Here is a 24,174-nt window from a genome sequence, read left to right on the forward strand (position 1 = left end):
TTTTTAAACACGACAGTTTGAAGTGCAGATAAGAACAAAAGTTGTGTAACTTCTTTACCGCAGAGAAGGCATCTTAGCATGCTTGATTCACCTAGAGTCGATCAACATTATTAAAGGAAATGATTGCCGCAATATAATTGGTGTAAAAAAGCTTTCATACCGGATATGTTATCTTGCAAAAACTATGCTGCTCATAAAAGCACCTCAGGTGCTAAATAAAATTTTCGGAAACATTGTTCGATCTGGAAATAATCAGTAAAGGTATGTTTTACATTAACAACAAAATAAAGCCTATCGAAAAAAAAATGCGAAACCACTTGCAAAACAAACCATTTAAAACGCAGTTACCACAGCTCCGATTGTCAGAAAACAGCTCCGATAAGCTAATGGACCAGTAGTCACAAAATGCCTATGAAAAGAAAGACGTCAAGACCTTAAAAAAACCTTTAGATACCTATTAAAAGAAAGACCTTTAAATAATTCAAGAATCCTATTTCTCTAGAAAATGCTGTCATGCCTGTAATTGAGCACAACCCACGTACTGCAAGGAACCTCTCAAATAACATTCAATTCTGGTGAATTAACTTATTTGACAATAAAACACCCCCTTAAAGTAAGAAAAGTATTTTCGAGATAAATCAAGGAGACTGAGGTGATTCAAGTGGAGGAACATATACAAACCACGAGTGAATTCCTCTCGATCGTCAAGCCGGAGCTCGGATCTATTTCAGCTTGATTCAGTGGGGGAACAAAATTCATTCAGGGGGCTTCAAATGACTTCATTAGAGGTTATTATCGACCACTATAACAAATAAAATTTAAAGGGAGAAAATTACACCAATTTCGGCGCAATTGTCATTTAACTTTAAGTAGTATACTGCCGCCGCTTGAGTTCAGGTGGTGATACTTGTGAATGAGAGAAATTTACATCACGCAAAACAAAAAAAGTCAAGGGCCTAAAAGTCACTCGAAAAGTCAAAACGGCACTATTACATAATGGCCAGTAATAGCTTCTCTCAGCTAGCGCTATTGAAGCTGTCAAAACTCAAAAGGTAGTTAGAAAAAACTAACACCCTGTAACCAAATATGTTTTCAAAGTCGGTTTACTAAGATAATGATAACAAACAAAAAGATCAAAGTGACCTATCGATACAGAGCCTGAAACAAATATCAATAATTTCCAATGAACTTAGACCTCAAAAAATATGACATCCACAACATATAAAAAGAAGATACTTTTATTGCTAAGGTATTTGAAACCCATAACTCCTATCATAAAAGCTTCATATCTAATGACCAAAAGCACAAACAGCAAAAAGCAACAAACGTCTCTTTAAGTTCTTCAAATTAAATCAATGACTTCAACAGCCAATTATGTATTATACCAAGAAACTAACAAGAACCAAGCTGCAACCTGACAAAAATTATTCATTGAACAATTGCATAAATTCCTAGCAATTGTTAAGTTTCTTGATACTAATGTCTTCAAAACCAGCTATTGTATCGCCAAACAAATGAACGAGAAAGAAAAATGCACGCAAGAAAAACGCAGAATTTTGCAAAAAAAAACGCAAGAAAAACGCACCATGAAATTAGGCCACCTTTAATTCTCTAATTTGTAGCCATCTTAGAACTTGACGGAAAACTAAAAACATCTGATAGATTAATGCAACTAAATGCCCCAGGGCATTCCTTGTATATCACGTCTCAGAAGCTCAAAGTAAAAAAAAAATGTATGAATAAGCTCAACAAAAGAAAGCACCAACACAATACGAATACTTTTGGGATGCAAACGGAGAAAATCTGAACAATGGCCGTCTGAGTAGCACACGACAGCTATTTAAAGAATGAAAATGTATTTAACAATTTAGCCTTTGACATAACAACAAAATCTTCGAAAGTACGCACAGTTTTGATTTTAAATTATTCTTTATTATTTTAGTTACCAAATAGCAATTAAAGAAATTAGAATAGTTTGATTTCACCGTACGAACCAAACTTTGTTCGCTTTATATTAGCCTGTCTAGCACCTTCACTTTCTATGTGTGTTAAGAAAAAGTAAAAAATGACTATGTCCCAGAGAGAATAAAACAAATTCACATGCAAAACATAAGCAAAATCCGGAAACCTGGTAAGGCCAAAGTTAATTTACGACGCAAAAGCAAAACAAGACGGCCTTGAATTACTATTCAAGGATTTTTCAATGACAGCAAAAAATCTGGCCCTCTAAAAGACCATTCGCAAAAAATTATAATATAGACCAAATAGTGAGCACGGATAGAACATTGCCAGTAAGTAGAGCTTCAGAGTCGCAAAACACCATTGAAATTGATGAGAAAAAACTAAATTCTAAAAAACGGTTTCTCTACAAAATGCCGTGCTGTCAGTAATTGACTATGACGTACTGCAAAGATGCCTTACAATAACCATCAATTGTGGTGAATTGAGCTTGTTTAAAAATCAAATCCCCGTTAAAGTAAGAACATAGCCGACAGATTGCCGGAAAATAGACGCAATAGAGGCTTCTGGCCTACCATGAATTTAAACAAGTAAAGAAACAAGATTGACAGATCGACCACCAGCTTTTTATTAGACCACTAGACTTTTTGGGTTAGATTCGGACTGTCATTTTAATGAGACACATTTGCTCTACAAGGAAAAAGCCCTAATGGAGCTTTTTCAAAATTAATATTCGATATTAAAACTCAAGACTCTATTACTCAGGAATTAGGGCATATAAAATTGGCTACTTAGATGCACACTATTGACCTTTAATTAGTAAATGTGCATAAAACTTAGTATATTAAGTTAAAAATAATAGTAAATGTGTATAAAACTAAGTTCCATAAGTGAGTTCAGAAGTCATTTTTTGAGTGAGGCACGTCACGCAATTGACCTAAAAGCAGAAATAACGTCACAAACACGAATTTTAACTGCAAAGCAGTAGAAGTCACTGAAGTCGTTCAAAAAGTCAATTCCAAGAAGTCAGGGTAAGACGAAACAAAAATCTGTTAGACGATTTTTAAAAAATAGGAGCGCAATAATAGCCGCCTGGAATTGTTGATGCGGCTATTAAAAAGTCCAGTTGAAAGAGACAAAAGTGATTTTTAGAGTTGGGTTATCACGAGTGACAAGAAACCACTCACCTGAAAGAACCAAAACGCGCTCCAGTGAGTGCGAAAAGTAAGGGCATACACGCAATGTTCTCATAAAAGCTCTCGCGTAAAAATAAATGGAAAAAAACTGATTTGAAGTGAGCATGACTTCACCGATTGTACCAAAATTTGACCAAAAATTAAAAAATCTTAAAATAGCCAGAATTAGCTTCTCTCAGCTATTGCTATCGTAGCTATTAAAAACAGTAGTCAAAATGCCGCAAAAGAAAAACTGCTTCGAAAACAGTAGGCTTCACCAATTAAGACGCTCACTTTTTCGCTTTATAAACTGTTACAGTGTGACTAAAATCGATGCTCGAAGTAGACTTCTCGATTTAGACAATCCAGAAGTGGCGTGATAGCCGAGAGGTAAGGTGTGTGATTCACACGCCAATGATTGAGAGTTCATCAATCCCCTACCTCCGTGAAGCTGTCTGTGTGAGGATGAGCTCTTACTTAACCATAGCTTCAGGTTGACCATAGCCTGACCAATGTTGGCTGCATGAATGGTACCACGTGAAAGTTTCAGACACAAAAAAAGTGGCTATAGTCACCAAAAAAAAGAGCAATGCTGCTCATTAAAAGGTCAGTCTGAAATGTGCGGACTATTAACAAAAAGGGCAGCTGAGAACAGGCTACTGTAGGCCTAATGCTGTTCCGCTGCGATTACGCAGGAACCAAAATTATTAATTAATTTAAAAAAAATTATTTGTTTGTGATAAGAGGGATGTCTAATAATTTTTGTACGATCTGCTCGCATTTTTTTCTGATTTGTGAAATCTATTTTGGGTAGTGTTATTAGGGAGGGAGTGCAATAATAGACGGCTCTGTAGCTGCTGATACATCCAAACCCAATAGTCATTTGAAGATTTTCAGAAACATAAGCGTGAATAAGAACTTGAAAAAAAAAACAGAGAAAGCTTTCGATTTTTCGATGCTTCTTGTAGCAGTCAGAACTTGAATATCAAATTCTTTCTCAAAAAAGATAACAAAAATTGCACCACTAGTATAAGGTGATATATTTAGGCTGCGTTCCAGGAGTGAATTATAAAGTCACAATACCTCAGCCAGAATATCCATCCAAGATTGTCAATGGTGAATAATATTAGCTCTATTTTAATGGTGCTCTATAATAGGAAAGATCGGATAATTTTCTGACTTCATACATGATAGAGACTTCATCATGACAGCTCTTATAAAAAAATCAGAGAGTTATTGTTGAACACTTTTTAGTCCGCTTTTACTGACTCTTTGGAGACACAGCAAAACGCAATTAAATTCGAACGACAAAAGTAGGAACTCAATGAGCAATTAAGTTCCAGTGAGAGTAAAGCATTAAACCGTGACAAGATTTTGAGAGCCCGAGCTATATGAGAAAGATTGCCGGACCGGAAACAGCAATGTTAAAACAATGCTTCACATTTTGAATGAGTCTAGGAGCAAAAAGAATAACTCAATTCGTCACTTTTATCGAGCTGTTTCATTTCATCGAATAAATATCAGCAAAACAGTATAAGTAAAAAAGAAGAACCTGCTTCTGCCCCCGTGAGGTTGTTCCAAACAAGTCACGTGGTAGCTAGTTTATCTAAATATTCTCAAGAAAAATCTGAATCTTCCATTTATCAAAAAACAAGGCACATTTTCATAAATCGAACCATTTCTGAATCGGGAATAAAATGAATTTGACTAAAGATGAGTACACACACTTCGTTGAATTTATTCTAGTTCAGATAATTACTTTGTTTTGACATTGTTCCTGCTCAAAAACGGTAAATTATTTTCACAACGACAGCGGAATAAATTTCCTAAAAAAACGCAAATTTATGGAACCCTCGGGCCCAATATAAATAGCTGCGCTGAAACGGGAATATAATTCTGGGAATGACAATGAAGCCCAATTTGTATATACAAATACAAAAAGCAGAAGAAAAAGCAAGCAAGAGTAGTGATAATAGCTTTGTTTTGCCCGTGAAAGCTTTAACCCCACCTGAAACGGATAGTCACTTCAGAACTAAAAATAAGGACCCATGGAGAAATTTAATGAAGAGCAGGAGCAAAAATGGAGTCTAATTCTTACGCTATTTCTGATTCCATCACTCTTATCAAACAAATGTACAAGACAACGTTCTACCAATTAATTCCTCTTTACCCGAACAAAATACCAGAGAAGCATTTTTCACATTCATTCACGGCCTACATGAATAAAATCAAGCATGTAAACAAGTGGAAAAAATGGAAAAACGTCAGCACTAAAAAATCCTCGGCAGAGCAAAAACTCTTGATAAAAACTAATTTTGAAAATCTAGTTTCCTACGAGCTGAAACTGTTTCAACAACTGAAAGAATGGACAGACAACGCCAACACAGAAGTTTAAGAAGTATATTATTGTTTAATATGCACAAAACCTACCCGGCAGATTGCCCGAAAATAGCCGCCACTTATTCCCATAACAACTATTGGGATTTAAGGAACAGAAAAACAATGACAAACATTGATTGTTGTACAAAGACATTTTAAGTGCGAACTATTTTGTTTGGATTTTGCAGTTATTCAGATGTTTTAGTTTTAAAGTGAAAGTCATTGTTCCGGCCCCACTTGTGGGGAGGAACTATATAATCAAATGGGTTTTTTTGTTCAGACAATTTTGGCCGATCGATATATTCATCGTAGAGAAAAGTGAGTGGTATCATTAAAAAGCTCGCCCAGCGTAGAATTCGAAATTAAGATTTTTTTGAATTTCGAATTTTTCGAGGAGTTATTGAGGTTTAAAGTTTTGTGTGAACACGTGATATTTGCATAATTTTTGTTCAAATTAAGGCTTTTCTATAACAATGTTATTTCAAAATTACATTTCACGCTACAAAAAGAATCAATTTTGTGTTACCAACTGACCGATAAAAAGGCTAGTTCTGATCTCGAGAGGAAGTTTACTATAAAAAAACTCAAATTCAATTTGAGAGCTGATTTTTTAAGAAAACTTCCTATTTATTTTTGTTTTTTAGTTACTTAGAGACTAATCATTTTCATATCGAGGTATTACGGCATTTTCATATTAAAGACTGGTGAAAACAAACCAAAATGGCATTTTAATATTAAAGACTGTTTTGTTACAGACAAACCAATCAAATGATAGCCAATCAACAAAACAATCGTTTTCAAGGAATCGCTCATGTTTTTTTTTGTCTTCGACTCTGAGTTTTCAAAAATTTTAGTGAAATTTTAATTTTCTTTTGCAAATCTACTAAATTTTGGGAGTCCTATGGTATAGACTTGCTAGCTAAAAGTGCAATCGGATTTCTAATGTTCACTAGGTAAACCTATTTAGTGCTTTGAGTGGACAGCTAATGACTGTCAAGACTTTAAATAATTTTGGAATTTTTTTTGAACATTAACCGATATTAAACTAATTTTCATGAACAGTAAGTCAGTCTGAGCTATTACAGGACTCCCCTATTTTTCACTGCCACCACGATTAATCGGGTCAGCGGTTTTATCTGCTAACTATCGGTTTTATGACTTCAATAACTTTTTTTTGGTAATTTCAAAAAATCGGATTTTTTTCTAATTTAGGTTCCTTTGAAAACTTTTATCACTATTTTCGTATTGACAGTTACTAATGGCTTGAAAGAGACGTCCAATTGATCATAGATTTGGACATAAACCAATCTTATTTTTTTATTTGGTGAACTGTCAGTCAGTCTCAGAAAGAAGACCTCCGCAACTAAAAGGAATCAGGCTAGTGGTTTTAACTTCTAACTATTGGTTTTATGACTTCGATGCCACGAGTATTCATAATTTTTAAAAATTTTTTGGATACTTTTATTTGCACTTTTGGTTCCCTTTGAAATTTTATCACGTTATTCTACTATTGATCTGTGGCTTAGAGAATGCGTTCAATGCATCACGAATAAAGTTTTCAGAGAAAAACTTATGGTTTAAATGACTTCGACACTTTCTTGCACTTTTCTGCCGAAATTTTGGTTTTTGCCTGCTTTTGTTGTTTGAATAATCATAAGACTTATTGTGATGTCTTATTGAAGACTCAAAAGACCCAAAATTAACTTATTTTCATGAACTTTAAGTCAGTCTCAGTAATGAGAGGACTCCCTTTTATTACTGCAACCAAAATTATTCTGTTAAGTGGTTTTATCTGCTAACTAATGGTTTTATGACTTTGACTCCACGAGTTTTGATAATTTCAAAAAGTTTCGGACTTTTTTTGTATTTTTTGTTCCTTTTGAAATCTTATTTCATTGTCCTAATATTGATAGTTCCCATTGGCTTATAGAAAACGTCCAATGGATCATAGATAAAGTTTTCAGAGAAACGCTTATGGTTTAATAGGCTTGGACACTTTCTTCTCGTACTTTTCTACTGAATTTTCGGTTTTTGCATGCATTTGTTGTTTTCATAATCATACGACTTATTGTGATGTTCTTTTGATGACTTATAATTGACAAACATCCTTGCCTTCTCTTTGACGCATAGCTTAGCGTATTTTTTCTCTTCCGTTGAAAGCCATTGAATCTAACGCCGCTGATATAACGGGTCTTCTCAAAAATTTGGTGGTGTTATATTTGTTCATATTTGTTGATTTTTTGAAATCATATTGTTAGAAAAAAGAAGAACCCATTGTTGCTAAAAATATGAGATTAGAAAAATTTTAACATAAAACTTTTCTATTGCCTTCGACACTTTTCTCAAATTGTTTTTGAATTCGCTTTTTTAAACTCTTCATGTAGTCGTAAAATGCTGACTGGTCTCATCGGCTTCTAATTGAGGATTAAATGAATGATATTGCTCAATGCACTCAGTTTATAGCGAATAGTATTAAAGTTTAGGATATTGTTCGTTCTCAAAGATTTTTGTATACTTTTCACTTTTAGTTCTTTTCGTCAATTTGTAATTTATTATCATCATTGAGAGGTTCAATCCAATCTCTTGTAATTCAAAAACTATTTTTCCATTGATATCATTTTGTAACTGATGTTTTGTTTGTTGGACAATATTAATATGCGTTTTCATAAAAGTTTTCTATTTCTAATTATCTCATCATTAGGTTAAAAATTAAGTCAAAAATGTAGATGACTTCGGGTCGGAACACCATGTGCGAACGCACATCAACGAGCATCTTTATTTTATTGAGTGAGGTAAGTGACGTATGATCAAAATCACGCAAATGATCTAAAAACTTTTGTGAGAGAGTGAGAAATGCCGTCACGCGCGCAATGGCTGTTAGTGAGAGGCACAAGCCAATAAGGAAAATAGACATTTTCATCTTTGCCGCGTGAACAAAAAGTGAAACAAAAAAAATAGCTCCAGACGAAACAAAAAATAGCTGCTATTAAAAATATCTAACGTACAAAAATATAGCTCTTGATAGTCTTTCAGTCATTCAATTTTCAACAAAGAACATCATTACCGCTTCATAAGAACATCATTACCGCTTCATAAGAACATCATTACCGCTTCATAAGAATTGAAATAAAGACTAGAGAGATTAAGGGTACCAAAAAACGCTACAAAACTGTAAGATCAACTACTTGAGAAAACACCTGAGAAAAAAATTTTAACAACTACTCTGACCAATACAGCAAAAAATAGAACGCACTACTCAAAAAGTACTTGCAAGTACTCCGGCCTATGTCAAAGGAATTTTGCTTAATTGAGAGGCAAGCGGACAGGATGGATTCTAGCTGGAAACTGGCGGGCTATAAGCTCACTTTTTGCCAATTAACAGATTCGAACAGAAAAAAAACATTTTGGTATATCCTAGGTTTTCTTTTTGATAGCGATAGTTTAGCATCAATTAGCCAGCACAAACAATTTGAAATTCTGAAGGAGAGTTAATTGAAACTCAAAAGTCAAGGCATAACTAACTTACAGCTTCGCAGGTATACTCAAAAACTCAATTTACGGAAAAACCCAAACAGCTAAACTGCCAACCGAAAAAGTTCTTTCATCCTTCAGAGTCAGAATGTGACTCAGAAGTCAGACATTTTGCGGGAAATTGCAAATAAAAATTCCTTTCAGTTATAACCTTAATCAAACACGCAAAAATAGCAACGACAAAAATAAAAAAACCTCCTTATTCGATTCAAAAAACTTAAAGGGAAAGAAAAAAGAACAAGGGGTACAATTAGATAAGGTACAAGGGGTCCAATGCATCATAAAGCGGAAAAAATAGATTCGATTGGAAAGAGCATAAACCTTTAACTTCATTTTAGGAGAAATTTAATGGATGCAAAAAGAATTAACAGAGAAAAGATCAACACAGGGCCATCGACTGATTGTCCTGTGAAAAAAGCGAACTAATCACAGCTGACAGATTGCCGCAAAATCATGGCCAATGAAACCCTTGGCAAAACCCATGCTTGGAACAAAAGAACTGACGAAAGATACAAACTGACAGCGCACTTTTAAATTGTCAAAAAGCGTTCTGATTTTGTGCGTAGTTTTAAATCATAAACTAATTATACCATTAGGACTAATATAAATGCTTCAAAGTTCGTTCGAGAGCAATTATTCTAATCCAATTTTCAAGTCCAAACAAGGAAGCTCGGTAACGTGCGTTTGCACCGAATATTCCGACCCCGCTCAATTACTTTTTCGTGGCTTACAGGCCTACCAAATGAGATAAAAAATTTCAAATATTGTTCATAATTGGTGTATGAATAGAAAAAATCTTCCGACTCAAATCACTCAGTCAAGTAAATAATGCCACAATAGAGGCCAAATGAGACCTGCCATCATTAAGACTACGAGAAGACAAAACAAAATCAAATATCAACAACCAGCATTAATTACAGCCAAAACTCAATGTCTATTTTCTTGAAAACATTTATCTATCATATTAGCATCAAAAAAACCTAAACCAAACAAATTAATTTGTCACACGCCAACCAAAAACGACAATTAGACAAAAATCAAAACATAAATTTAAATTTGTGAAAAACCGGCGTCGAAGCGGTTAAAACAATAAGCAATGCACTAAAACATAGAAATGTTCAATTGTGCCCTTCTGCATAACCAATAATGTGCTATGTGAACTGTAATCAAAAAGACTAGGTAACAACTAGACAAAAAGAACAGCAAAATGCAAAGTTAAAAAATATGTCTTTCTTTTAAAACATTTGATTTCAAGGTCATGAAAAACTTTGGCTATGAACCTGGTCATGAACTTTGGCTATGAACCTGGTCATGAACTTTGGCTAAATCAGTCAAAAGGTTAGGTTGTTTATCCATAGGAAGCGGCCAAGGCCAGCAATTATCCAGAACTTTTCATACGACTACAAAAGCAAAAATAAAAAAAAAATTAATAAATTTGGCTAGAAGATGGAGTCGACGCCGTTAAAAACATAATCAATTCACTAAAAAATGGTATGCGCAAATGTGCCTTCTCTTTAAAGGCCAATAAATTGATATATGAGCTGCCAATTACGTGACAAGAGCAGAAAAAGAACCTCAAAGATGAGAACAAATCCAAAAATCCCATTTTTTGTGAAAACCATCACAAGGACCAAAAATCCCATTTTTTTGTGAAAACTGGTAACAATCAAAATCAAAAATCATTACTTAAAGCAAAACACACAAAAAATTTGCACTAAATATTGCGATACAATTTGACCAAAAAAAAGAAAGTGGCAAAGCTCAACAATCCATTGTTTATTTTGAAAAAGTGTATTTTTACAAAACGACCATAAGCTTTCGACTTAACACGACTAGATAGGTTCTCCTGAAATCCCTTCGGAAGCCAATTGAACTTGTCATTGGTAAGCTTTGATTCGAAACGTTCTGTTTTGAAATTAACAAGAATGAACAAAATAGCAAAATTATTTTTTTAAAAAAAGATTACAATCCGACTATAAAAAAACATTGATCGATTAGAGCAAAACTAGCCTAGCTATTTCTGTTCGCCATTAAGAACGCGTAATTGTACCGAATACTATGGATATTGACAATTTGAGAAAATATTCAATATATTGAAAAATAATTGTGCATTTTGGATAATTATTGAAATCAGTTAGCAAAAATTTTAATTAAAGAGCGCTCTCAAAAGGAGCGCAAGTAACACTAGCCTTTTTTGGAGTTAACAAAGATTATGTCAGCCGTTTTTATGGGTGTTACTCCGACAAATTCAAAGTGGACTAAAGAAGCTTTTTTCGTTCCATTTTTGATAAAAAGTTGAATTTAGAAAAAAAATAACAAAAATTTTAGCCAAAAAATTAGATCAAACAGTTCAACAACACTTTTCTATCTTAAGAGGTAAAACCAACAACACTGTGCTTAACAATTTTGACATTATTACAGCAAATCGGCAAAAAAAACTACGTACAAATACGGAAAATTTGAACAAAAAGAACGAAAATCAGTCAAATGTACACAAAACTTTAAAACTCGATAACTCCGTGGACAAACGAAAAAACTCTTCTAGTGTCTTTTCTACGCTGGAAGGGCTGTCTAATGATACCACTCGCAACCCTCTGCGATGCATATATCGATCGGCCAAAATTGACTGAACACATGAGTATTTAGTTCCTCCCCCACTTAAATCGAACTTTGGAACATGTAATCAGTAATCACCTGTTTATTAGTAGTGGCTGAGATTAATCGGAAAACATCATTTCTAAACATCTAATTATTGTCGCTCAACATGATTTCCTTTTCTCATGCCAGAGATCTCTGAAAAACTCACAAATCGAACTTCACTTACTATTACTCTGACTAAATCAACTAGCCGAGAGTGAACATTCTAGAACATAGGTCAAAACAGGTATCAAATTCGACGCGCTACATATTTGCATCAAAAACGACAACAATAATTGATAAAAACGTCCTACACCGTTTTCAATTCCTCTCATATATTAGAAAACTTGAGACAGAAGAGCTATGCAAAAAGCTTGAACATAACCGACTAACGCCGGGCGAACCGCTCTCCAACGACAGTGGTCGGGGGAGAGGAGGGTGGTCAAGCGGGCGGGGTTAGGGATGGAATTAAACAAGGGGGCGGGGTTGTGAGGGCTGGACGAGGAGGGGAGTGGTTGGGGGTGACTAAGGGGGCCAACAATACTCTTCACATCATTAATTTGTCTCCTGAACAGATTCGGGTAGTCGCATACTCGCATACTTATACAAACAAGGCATAAGGCTCTAAGAGATCTATCTATTCAGCCACTTAATGCCCTCCGGTCTCTAACTGTTCAAACTGTTTTTGAGGACAAAGTTAAAAGCTTCAGATAAAAAAAACCTGCCGAGAGAAAAATTGCATATAGAAAAAAAAGGCCACATGACTAACATAATTGCTACAAGTATTCCAGCAAATAAAAATTTTCAGTGACTGGCGACAAAAAAATACTTTGATACAGTACTCTTCTGCGCCTATTTAAGGAGCTTGCAAAAAAATCTTCATAAAACATTGACAGGACCCAAATAAATCCATAACCTTTTCAAATTTATATCAGAATTTACATCAGAATCTTAAATCCATTTCAGATTATTCAATTTAGTGTGACGAAAAAATGTTTAAGGTTTACTGTTATACTATTTTTACGCTAAAACTATGAAAAATTAATCGAGATGAAAAAGTTATAGTTTATTGTTATAGTTATTATGTTAAGTTGTAGTTATAGTTTATATATAACATAGCTGGCAGATTGCCAGAAAATAGCCGCAATAGATTCGTAGATCGGCAGTCTAAAAAAAAACAGTAAAAAAGACAGAGCAAACAAACTCGTCCTTTCATTGAAGGCTGATATGTTATATTTTGATTTAAAATCTGTTTAAGTTATTGCTGCCTCTATTAGCTGATCTCGAATAACCTTCTTTTAGAGTGACACACACACCCATTTGACCTTATCTCTTTGAATTAAAGTAAATAAAAGTCAATTTCAAAGTGAGGAAGTCATTTTTGAGAGTGAGGTAGGTCAAGTGTGACCAAAAATTTAATCACGCGCAAGAACAAAAAACTCGCTCCACCGAGAGCGAAAAATGACGTCAGACATGCAATTCAGTTAAAATTGCATGAAAATATGAACAAAAAGTGGCTGTGACGTCATATGGTCGTAACAAAAGTCATGAAATAAAAAACATAGCCGGAAGAATTCCGGAAGCGACTCGAAGCGTCAAAATTTCACAAACAAAACCGTAATTGCAGCGGAAGCCACTACCCTTTGTATTAAACTACTTCTCCAGGTCTGCCCTAAAAATTGGTGAAACTTAAACCACTGTCAACAAGAGAAACAAAATGCAGCAAAATTTTATATTATTGAAAACCTTTGGAAACGTTAAAAAATCCAAATTAATTAATGTGATCAAAAACCGGATAGTCTGAAAAAACTGACAAGGTTATGAATAGCCCTCAAATAATTCATGATTCTAATCTGAAAAAGATCGCGAAAGCAAAGGGCAGATAATAATCTAAGAAACTAAGTTAAATCTTTTCAAAAAAGAAAGCTCAAATTTAAGAATCAGAAAACACCTATAATTACACTTCTAATCACTGCGATTAAGACAAAAAACAACACACACCTGTTACTTGTTGTACATATGATAGACAACATGATTTCATACTAATTCAAAAATAAAATAGATCATAGAAAAGACATAAGCAGCAGAAGAATATTCAAAGGCAAAAAATCGTTTAAATTAGTACCAAGGCCGAAAGAAAGCTGCATTAAAAAGTCAGAAATGGAAATGTTGGAAAAAGCTTGCTATCAAACTCTCAGTACTGCCATATGTTGTATGAAATCAATTGCAAACCAAAGAAATGACGAAAATCTAAGAAAAAGCTGAAATCATTCATTTTTACAACTGAAAAAATCAATAAACCGAAAATAAATGTAGGTTCCAGGACAAAGCTAGCGTGATACTAACCAGAATGTGAAGAATATGGACACAATGTAAGAAACACCGTAACAAAAAGATTTTCTTGATTTTTGAAAGTTAAAAGTCAAATTAAAAAGTCAAGAAAAAGGAATACATTTAATTGATTAAAAGTCAAATTAAAAAGTCAAGAAAAAGGAATACATTTAATTGATCAGCACTCGAGACATCGAAAAGACAACGAGTCATCCGAGAAAAAATCCATCCTTCTGAACAGAATAAAAAAAGAAAGCAGAATTTAAACAAACGAAAAATTGAAAATTTTGCAAAAAAATGGTCAAAAAACTTTTAAGACTGCATTTATGAAAATGATCTTAACTGATTTTCAAGAACTTAACGGCAAAAAATGAATGAATTTTTAATGAAACGAAATTGAATTCCCTTATATTGAACAAAAATACTATTTCTAGTAATTAAAAACAAAATATAAACAAAAAACTGACAAAAATTGGAAAAAACACTACCAAAATCGGATTAGCATATGTACAATTTTATAAAACAAAATTACATCGAGGTAGAAAGAGGCGTTGAGTAAATGAATTATAAAACGGAGTTGTCATATTAACTGATTTTTGACACAAAGACGGCTGAAAGATCCAAAAATGAAGATATTAATAGAAAAAGGCCAAAAAAATAACTAAAAAATAAAGATATGTGCCAATTTTGAAATTGAAACGCGTTTTCAGGCTCCGCAAAACACTATGGTATCAATTTCCGAGGTTTACATTTCAATATAGCATCGAATAAAAATTATTTCAACAAAAACCAAATTACAAGCAAAAAAACTGGGCCGCTTAGACGAAAAAACGGCTAAAAACGGTTATCTATATGTGCCATTCAGTCAAAACTACTTTTCAAAGTCAAAAAGTCATTCACTAAACGCAGCGAATGATCAAGCGAAAATCTGTTCACAAAGACAGCTTTTCTCACTTTCGCTTTTAGGTCAAAATGCCGCGTGAACAAATCTACTTCCTGTAAAAAAAAACCGAGAGAAAACCAATACTCCTCTTCGAGTCAAAAACCAAGAGAAGGCCAATAATAGCCCCAGCTATCGCTGTGCGGCTATTAATAAAGTCTCTAAATAAGATAATGCACGTACGTGATCCGAAAGAAGAGCTGTCATTATTGCGTTCTACAGACACCGAATCATCATCTCTGCTGTTCCGTCTCACCACTGCCAACTTAGGCTGAGAATCTCGGGAGAATGAGCCACTCTTTGAGAGGGATTTTTTCAATTGCTTGATCAGGTTTGGACCCTTCCTGAAAAAAAACAATCGATTTATGTAAATCTTTAACGAATCTACTGTAACAAATTGGTTCATAAATCAGTAGATAAACACAAATGCATCCTTAACATGTTTTTTTCAGGTTAACAAAAAACTTGGGTTCTAAATTTAGTGATGCACGTTAAAAATCTTTCAACTAAATTTTGGGAACAAAAAAATTGTCGCAATATAAGAGTTAAAAAATTCTTTAGAAATACATAAATCTGGAAATATTAATCCACTTTGGTACGCTAATATGAAAATCTCGGCATTTAAACTCAAGTCGTAGTTCAAGTTCACTTTTTTGAGGCAATCAAAGCACTAAGATGGCTCTCAACAATTTTTGAGCAATGCTTGCAGAACTGAAGACAATTTGTCTCAACCCAACAAAATCAACAAACTAAACTCAATTTAACTATTTGCTTTGCTTAACGTCGAGGCGACTGGCAGAATTTATATACTGAAATTGACAAAAAAGAAAACGACAAATGATTACAGATAAATAAAGATTAATAAAAGTAAATAGATCAATATATACAAACCAATGAGTTGGGTTCAAAATCGACTTGCTCAGTCGACTCAAATGAATATGAGAGCGTCGTCTAAAATACCACACAAAGTTTGGTTGATAAATACTTGGTATTCTTGTGTCTCGTGCAACATCCAACCCCCCCCCCCCCCCCCGCTCAACCCAGCCCAAGCCGCTACCTCCCAGTAAAACATAGGTAACATGAGTAATTAATTGTCGGTAATTTATCTGGCCACTAAATAATTTGTGAGCTAAAAATGGTAAAAATGGAACAACACATCTATTTTAACACCATCTTCCACGTTTTCCAATCTTGTCTAAATTTATAATTTTATTCCACTAAACAAGCATTTATTAAATCTCTTAATATATCTAAAATAATACAATGTATTGCCAAATTGTTCCTTCTTTACATTAATTGTTAAATCGCCTCAAAAAGGTTTCAAAAAGATCTCGTCTTTCCTGAAACTCGGGAAGCCTTCGTAATTTTGAAATCAAACTTTTTCGCTTATTGGTTAATTTTTTTCTTTCTCAGAACTTATCGAGTTTATCTCAAAAACATTACTTCAATTACTAAGTAGTACATTCAAAAAATGCATCTAACTAATCACGAGTTAAGCTGAAACTGAACGCTGAAAAGCCAGAAAGAATTGTGTAACAAGTTGAAAACAGCGCACTTTTTAAACACTTCGCTTTGAATAATACAAAAAAACGTGTGCACGTTAAATTACCAAATATAAACACAATGGTTTAAATTCAAGATTCAAATTTACCGCAAGCACAACAGACAACATGTCAAAGAGTAAATCAAAAGGTAAGTCTAAATTCAAGGAAAAAATTTCTAAGGTAACAACTTATTCAAAACATTTATAATAACCGGCAACGGCTGAGAACGCAACTTCTCACATTTGTCAAATGTCTGAAACGACATTCTATCTGCTTCATATTTTATTCTGCTTTCATTAATTTATTTAGTATTAGGGAGTAACGAATTCGAATCCAAACGCGCGCAGCACCGAGTGAGAATTTAACTGACCGATAGCCGAAAACAGCTGCGATAGTTTCATAGACCTGTAGTTGCAGAATGCCCATGAAAAAGCCTTCAAAAGTAAAAACATAGCCGGCAGATTGCCGGAAAATAGCCGCGATAGACGCTTGGGGCCTTCCATGAATTGAAACAACTAAAGAGATTAGATAGACAGATCGACCATCAGTCCTTTAATAGACCACTAGACTTTTTGGGTTAGCTTTGGACTGTCATTTTTATGAGACACATAAGCTCTATAAGGAGAAAGCCCTAATAGGGCTTTTCAAAATTAGGATCTTTTGACGTTTGTGCCCCCTCAGCTAAGTGGGGAGCATATTATTTGCACCCCTCAGATGCACGTGCAATATTTTTTACATAATGACTTACTTTGTAAGGGCACGTGCTTTGTAACTGGGGCGCATAACGTACTGGGGGCACAAACGGAGAAGATCCCAAAATTAACATTCGAAATCAAAAACTCAAAGACTCTAATAATCAAGAATCAGGGCATATATGTTTGGCACTACTTAGATGCACACTATTGACCTTTAACAAGTAAATGTTCATAAAATTTAAAGTTCCATAAGTGAGTTCAGAAGTCATTTTTAAGTGAGGTAAGTCACTGAAAAAGTCAATTCCAAGAAGTCAGGGTAAGACGAAACAAAAATCTGTTAGACGAAGTAAAAAAACATAGCAGGACAAGTCCTGACGTACAATTCAAAGATTTTTCATTCACTAAAAAGAAAACTAGACCTAAAACAGACAATGAATGGATTGGAAAAACCATTTAGAAAAAATCCGATCCAAAAAATCGAAAAAACAGTAAAAATCAACATGAAATTTTAGGAGCGCTATAATAGCTGCCTGGAATTGATTTAACTCTGTTTGTTACAAGATTACCTCAAACCACCTTATAAAACCGCATTTGACCTTAGCTCATGAAACTAAGGTTACACTGAGAAAGAAAAGCCATTTTAAAGGTCCTGTGAGACCAAAACAGTATTCACTCAAAACGAAAAGACTCACGCCAAAAACACTGAAAAATGATGTCACGCACACAACTCAGCCGCGATATAGAACATAGCCGAAAGCATACCGTAAAACAGCCGCCATAGACGCTTTTGGCCGTCCATGAAATAAAACAACTAAAGAAAAAAGGTAGAGAGATTGACCACCAGTCCTTTAATAGACCACTAGACTTTTGGTTAGATTCGGACTGTCATTTTTGACACACATACGCTCTATAAGGAAAAAACCCTAATGGAGCTTTTTCAAAATTAATATTCGAAATCAAAAACTCAAGACTCTAATACCTAAGAATTAGGGCATATGCGTTTTTGAAAAGGCAAACAACTCACCGTTCGGCGCCAAAAACACGCAAAATTAGAGAAAAATATGTCAAAAATAGAAATTTTTGTGTTGAGGTATTAAAAACTAAAGATTTCTAGAAAAGCAAAAAGCGACACTGGAAAAATTTACCAAAACTTGATATCCTTTACAGTGCTGTTCAAATCATCCCATTCACGTATTTGCATGCATTTAAAATCTCATTAGTCAATAAAACTAAAAAAAAAGTAAAAATTTTTAAATCAATGTTCAAATAGCGTTTAGTTTTCTGTTTATACGTTGCCAATATTTGGGATCCGTTCAGTTGGAGAACCATCTGTCAAAAAATCAACAACACGAGAACCGCTTCAACTTTCGGCTCAACAATTGCCTGACCTCTCACATTGATCTCCGCCTTTTCCAGAAACTTCATAGTTGGAATTGCTCACGAATAATTTGATTAAACTCGTTTGCAATGTTTTAGATCAAATCCAGTATCGTACTTTTGACAAACCGGAAGAGGACAAAACAGCCAAATTCATCATTGAGGTTAGATTTAGAGTCCAAAATAAAAAAAGTCAATAGTACATCATCTCGATGTTGCTTTGCGTCTGTTAATGCAGTCAAAGTCTTGCGAGAAAATCGCAGAGACCACCGAGCATCTTGATTTTTTTTTACCAGATTACAAGATTTTCTCCCGATACATGAAGCCAAATATATAATCTCGCCGACTTCTTGTACAATCTTACAGCCAAAGAGTTAATACACAAGACTTTTTTAATGTAACTTTTTTCAGCATCCACTACAAAACCAGATGGTTATCTATATTCGAACACCCAATAGAGTTAGAAATTTGCACTCAATTGTGGAGCGAATTCCATTCCGCATATCAGAACATCTGATCTCAATTGGTTGTCATGACTTCAATTATATGCTACATTATTAAGAAGAATAAATTTGACATTATAATTATGGATATCATCCAGTATAAATTATTTTTTCACAGGTAGAGGGCAAGAAACTTCGTGTACATCGCGAATATGTGGCTCAATTCAGTCCCATTTGGAAGAAAATGATGTTGGTCGAACACAAAGATGATAACAAAATAGTGTTCCATGATCAGAAGCTGGAAGACATCCGAGAACTCCTTCAGTGTCTTTACCCACCGAATTTCAAACCTATTGACGGTTAGTAAAAAAATTTCCGAAATAATCGAATGACAAATTCTCATCCATGCTTGACACGATGAGTCAAAAAAAACATTGTTATGATATGACGTTTACGAACATGAAACGCCACGAGCATATATCGAAAATGTACGGAAGGCAGTCGTTCCAGTCAAAAAAGTGGAACAAAATAACAGATGTACTAAACTGCTCATCAAATACGAGTTCGAACCTTATTAAATGGATTCAAAATGAGCTGGACGCAAATTTGAAAAGATCAGGCATTAAAAATAATTATACAGACCACCCTTTTGCCTCTAGAAGTGCACCAAAATAGCCAACACTCAAAATTACGAAAAGCAATGTTAGCATATAGCTGTTTCGAACACCTGTTTTCCTTACTGTATAAAAAGACCCTTCAAATAAGTTTCTGCATTTTTTTGAAACCTTGCATCTTCTGTAAAAAAAACTAGTATTGTTGAGTTTAATGACCCTAGTGTGTTTAGATTCAAATGTTGACACGATGATGACGTGTGCAATGCAGTTCCAGATAGACCTGATCAAGAGACGGTCGAGGGAGTTCATTGAGCTGAAGCTAGAAGAACAGCTCAACAGTCGAACAGGAGGAGCTGTTAACCACATGCTACTCATACTAGGCAAGTTGTTGCCATCGATATCAATCACTCTTGAGTTAGACGTTTTTCCGCTACATTAGTCGATTTAACTAATTTCTTCTAAACTATTTTTAAGATTTGATACATAGTCCCAAACACTTTTTCGCGATATCCAAGGGAACAACGACATTTAAAAAGTCAAGGCTTCAACACCCTTCTTTCTCAACCCCCAGAACTTTGTCAGAAATCCCGTACAGAAAATGAAAGCATCTGTCAAAAAAGTCTCAATCGCTGAAATTTTCGCAGGTGATCACGATACGGAAACAAACATAATAAAAGCTTCTGATTCAAAAAAGAACCAAGCTAAGCAGTAAACCGAACATCACCACTCAATTTACTGAATGATTTTAAAGATGCTCAAAACTCCAAATGAACAAACATTTTTCCTATTGTGCTTCTATGACAATGCTAAAATTTGATTGGTTGAAAAACGTTGACTATGTTGACAAAAATTATTTATAGCATGCCTCTCATATATGTTATTCCCGGGTTGACAAAAAGTTGCAATCATAGAACTTTCAAATTATGCAGCTGAGTTATCATAGGTTCTTTACATTTCAGAGCGGGCTGATCGCTTCGACATGCAAGATATTGTTGAAAAGTGTGCACAGTGGTTTGCCAAACAGAGCACGAGCAAAGTTCAAGACGCCATTCGACGAGTGAGCGCAGAGTCAGGCCTCATACTCGCACAGGAACGAATGTTGTTTGTGGACAAGAAGCTGAGAGAAGTCGAGAAGAAGAACAGAGACTTGGAGACAAAGATCCAAATATACAATCTAACTGCCGATAAATAATATTCATGTAAAACTGATAGTAATTGAACTTTATATTTTTACAAAGACGGTGTAATACAAATTGAAAATTAATCTTGAAATTGCAAAAAAATGTAAATTTCTTTGAGTAACCAGGGGGTTTGAAAGACTACAAAAATACTTCTTACCACAAATAGACAAGTTTTCGATCCAGAGAATGCTTCATTAATTTTTTTCTGAACAAAAATTAGAAACTGATAGGCACTATAGCTGGAATCCAAAATGAAACCTTAAATGTGAGCCTCAAAATATCAAGATGGCAAAAGATGAGCCCGAAAATCCTTACGAAATGTCAATTTGAAGAAATCTTACTTCCGATGAGGGTTCGGGGAGTCTGTGGCGTTGGATCGGGGAAGAGTGGCTGTGACGAAGGCAGAGTTCTCGTACAGCTTCCTCTGCTGACTTTGGATGTCTGCAAATTTCTGCCTGGAACACAAAAAAGCAACATGTTACATATAACAGAACCACTAAAAGAAACTCATTATGTTCCTGAGAAACATACTGAAAAAAATCTAAAGCCGCATTAACTGTATTTGGAAACGCTGTCTCATGATTCAATACTGATGGAAATTCGATTCGGTATTTTTCACTATTATTCGCTTCACGGGTATAGTGGGGAAGAAATTCTGTTCAGGAGCTAAGAAATCTACCGTTTGCTCTTAATTCATTAATTTGCTGAGTCATGCCTCGCCATATCTTACGAAATGACTAGTTGACCATCTCTCCTAACCAAAACTTGGCCGACAAAAATTACCTCATTCTGATATTAGCATCGTCCAGCTGTTCAAGCGAGGGTGTTCTCACTTGCGACATAAAATCCTCAGTGTTCGTTTCTCCCTCTTCAGGCAAAAGTACCGAGCCGCTAGATGCTACTGCGACAGTGTCTGAAGTCGTAAGAGGCACTTCGAATTCACAGTTGGCGACAGCTGTGGAAGGGTGGTGGTTGTTCATTGTAGATGGTCGAGTAGTGGGTCGGGATCTCGACTGGCGACTTCGGAGCTGCTCGTGAAGTGCGTCATATTCGATACACATTTGCGATAACTGATCACTGTGAGTTTTCAGAAGCTAAACAAAAAAAATTAAAGCATTAGCACGAAGAACATTACACTGACGACAATGCAACAGTTATAGTAAAATTTCAATTATTAGCTGAAAATTAACAGGATTTCCATGTAACAATTTGTAGTCACCGCCGTAATTGAGCTGATATTAGAAATAGCAATTTAGAGATCAATAAGCGAATAGTGCCGGTTCGACTAGCGTGCTGCATTAGCGGATAAATTAAGCAAATAAACAAACACATAAATTTGACATTTAAAAAAGGAACTGGCGTATTTTCAAAAATATCCCCTTTCTTGCGGAAGGTGACACTATTAGCTGAACCTGTTAGCAGTTCATGGACAATTTATCAGAGCTGTTGGAGTTCGGCATAATAAATTTGTCCCAGGATTTAAGGATTACATCCCGAATTCCGTGATTGACAAGAAATCGGTTAGTTATCAGGCTCAAAATCTTATTACCATTTCTAACTGTACGCTAAGGTGAACACCTTTATAAAAATAATCAATTATAGGTGAGAGAGGGGCAGACAGTCTACTGTGTAACAAAACGAGGGCGAATATTTAAAACATCCATTAGTTGAAATCATCAGCTTTGGAATCGATATGAATCTTAGTCTTCCCGGCTCATTTCTTTGTAAAAACAGGATTGGTCCTAAAAGACAAATCAATAAGCGTTCATCAAAAACTCAAATTTCAGACCTCGACCGATCTAGAAAAACCATTTGAAAAACAAATTTCATATTGATGTACGCAAGGAGATGCTCCCAAAAAATGCGTTTTCTCACTCTCCAATAAAAAACATGAAAAACGTCTAGCACTCAAATAACTCGTTTTCTTTCAAATAGCTGCTTTGGCGTGTTCAATATCACCACTTCAACTGCAAATCAAATTGATGTTATAAAAATCAAAAAAAAAAATCTAAAAATAACCGACTAACATCGGGCGAATTGCTTTCAAACGACTGGTCAGCGGTTGATTTCGACAGCAGCTCGCTACGGTCTAGGAAAGATAACTTTGGCTTAATTGAAGGGGTGTGGGGTCAAAACTCTAAGAACCGTCCTTCACGCCATGAATTTCTGTCTCCAAAATAGTTTCAATGAATCGCATAAAAAGAGTCTAGTAAGCCAAAAGGCTCTGAGAAAACTAAATGCCCTCCTGGAGTTACCTGTTTATCCCGATTTTGAGGACGAAAAGTCAAAAAGGTCAGACGAAAAATCGGTCAAGCGAAAAATCGCATAAACAAAGGCCGCAAGACTAATATAATTGCTAAAAATTTTGTTTGCGAGCACTTAATCAGATCCTAAAACTCAAATTCTAATTACATGGCAAACAAATAATAGCTGGATTTTCTGTACTTAAATCTTGCACATTCACAGTCTATGCTCCAAAAAATTAGGTATTTCTGTCGTGATTAAATGTTTTTTTTTTATTGATTAAGAAAACACTGCTAGCTGGATCAATCCACGAGGGGAAATATAATAAAAATAGAAATCTATAATTTACCATATTTAAAAACACAATGAACTTGATTTTGATATCCATCGGTATAAAAAGAAAGACAGAGTAAATTAATAACATTTTCATATGTTACAAAATAGCTATCTTCAAATTTGGAGCCTTGAAAAGGTCCCCTATTATGGACGTACGAACGACAAGTCCAGAGATTAACATAGAAAAAATCGCAAAACAGAAAAAAGGACTCATCGAAACTTAAAAACACTAAAAAAAAAAAACAAAAAACACTAAAAATTAACCAGAAAATAACATTATTCGTCAATGATATAGCAATGTGCATCCCCAGATGCACGTGCCGAACGTTTTTTTATTGATTTACTATCTAGTGATTGGGCGTGCATAGCTTACTGGGGGGAAACAAACAGTGAAGATCCACAATTTAATCCTTGATAACCCCTCAGAAAAAATATCATTAAAAAGGTCTACTGTTGACGCGCTTTCTAATGATAATAATCACAACTTGGCCAAATTGACGAAAGAAATAAAAACATACCCGGCAAATTGTCGGAAAATAGCCACCGTTGATTCCCATAACCAATATTGAGATTGAAAGGATAAAAAACTAATGAAAATAATGATTTTTGCACGCAAACAACTTTAAAGTGCAAAAAATTTTGACGTCATTTTTAAGGTAAACATACTCATGTTTCATAGTGAGACAATACAGGGTCTAGTATCAATACCAATAATCATTAGAGATGGTAACTAAGAACAAATTTCGAGTAATGGGCATCTAAAACCGGGCTTTATGGGTTTATCCCGT

At 34.7% G+C, this 24,174-nt stretch overlaps 2 protein-coding genes across 17 annotated transcripts in view; one reads left to right on the forward strand and one right to left on the reverse strand.

Annotated features, from left to right (window-relative positions):
* Positions 1-24,174, reverse strand: part of LOC142348197 (uncharacterized) — a 103,296-nt gene that overhangs the window by 24,654 nt on the left and 54,468 nt on the right. For 12 of the 16 annotated variants that reach the window (XM_075399443.1, XM_075399445.1, XM_075399456.1 and 9 more), the window contains 5 exons: positions 21,590-21,900; positions 21,148-21,261; positions 15,844-15,903; positions 15,136-15,296; positions 59-91 (listed from right to left, as the gene is read on the reverse strand). In XM_075399443.1, the coding sequence (XP_075255558.1) occupies positions 59-91; positions 15,136-15,296; positions 15,844-15,903; positions 21,148-21,261; positions 21,590-21,900 (679 nt within the window). The remainder of the gene's footprint in view (positions 1-58; positions 92-15,135; positions 15,297-15,843; positions 15,904-21,147; positions 21,262-21,589; positions 21,901-24,174) is intronic. The other 4 variants (XM_075399451.1, XM_075399459.1, XM_075399450.1 and 1 more) reach the window with 3 other exon arrangements.
* On the forward strand, positions 16,425-21,034 carry LOC142348199 (uncharacterized). Its single transcript, XM_075399460.1, has 5 exons — positions 16,425-16,644; positions 18,668-18,732; positions 19,190-19,370; positions 19,856-20,005; positions 20,585-21,034. The coding sequence occupies exons 1-5, from the start codon at positions 16,623-16,625 to the stop codon at positions 20,815-20,817; spliced, it is 651 nt and encodes a 216-aa protein (XP_075255575.1). The 5' UTR covers positions 16,425-16,622; the 3' UTR covers positions 20,818-21,034.

This window comes from Convolutriloba macropyga, chromosome 10, assembly GCF_964194025.1.
Source record: "Convolutriloba macropyga chromosome 10, txConMacr16.3, whole genome shotgun sequence".
Lineage (NCBI taxonomy): Eukaryota > Metazoa > Xenacoelomorpha > Acoela > Convolutidae > Convolutriloba > Convolutriloba macropyga.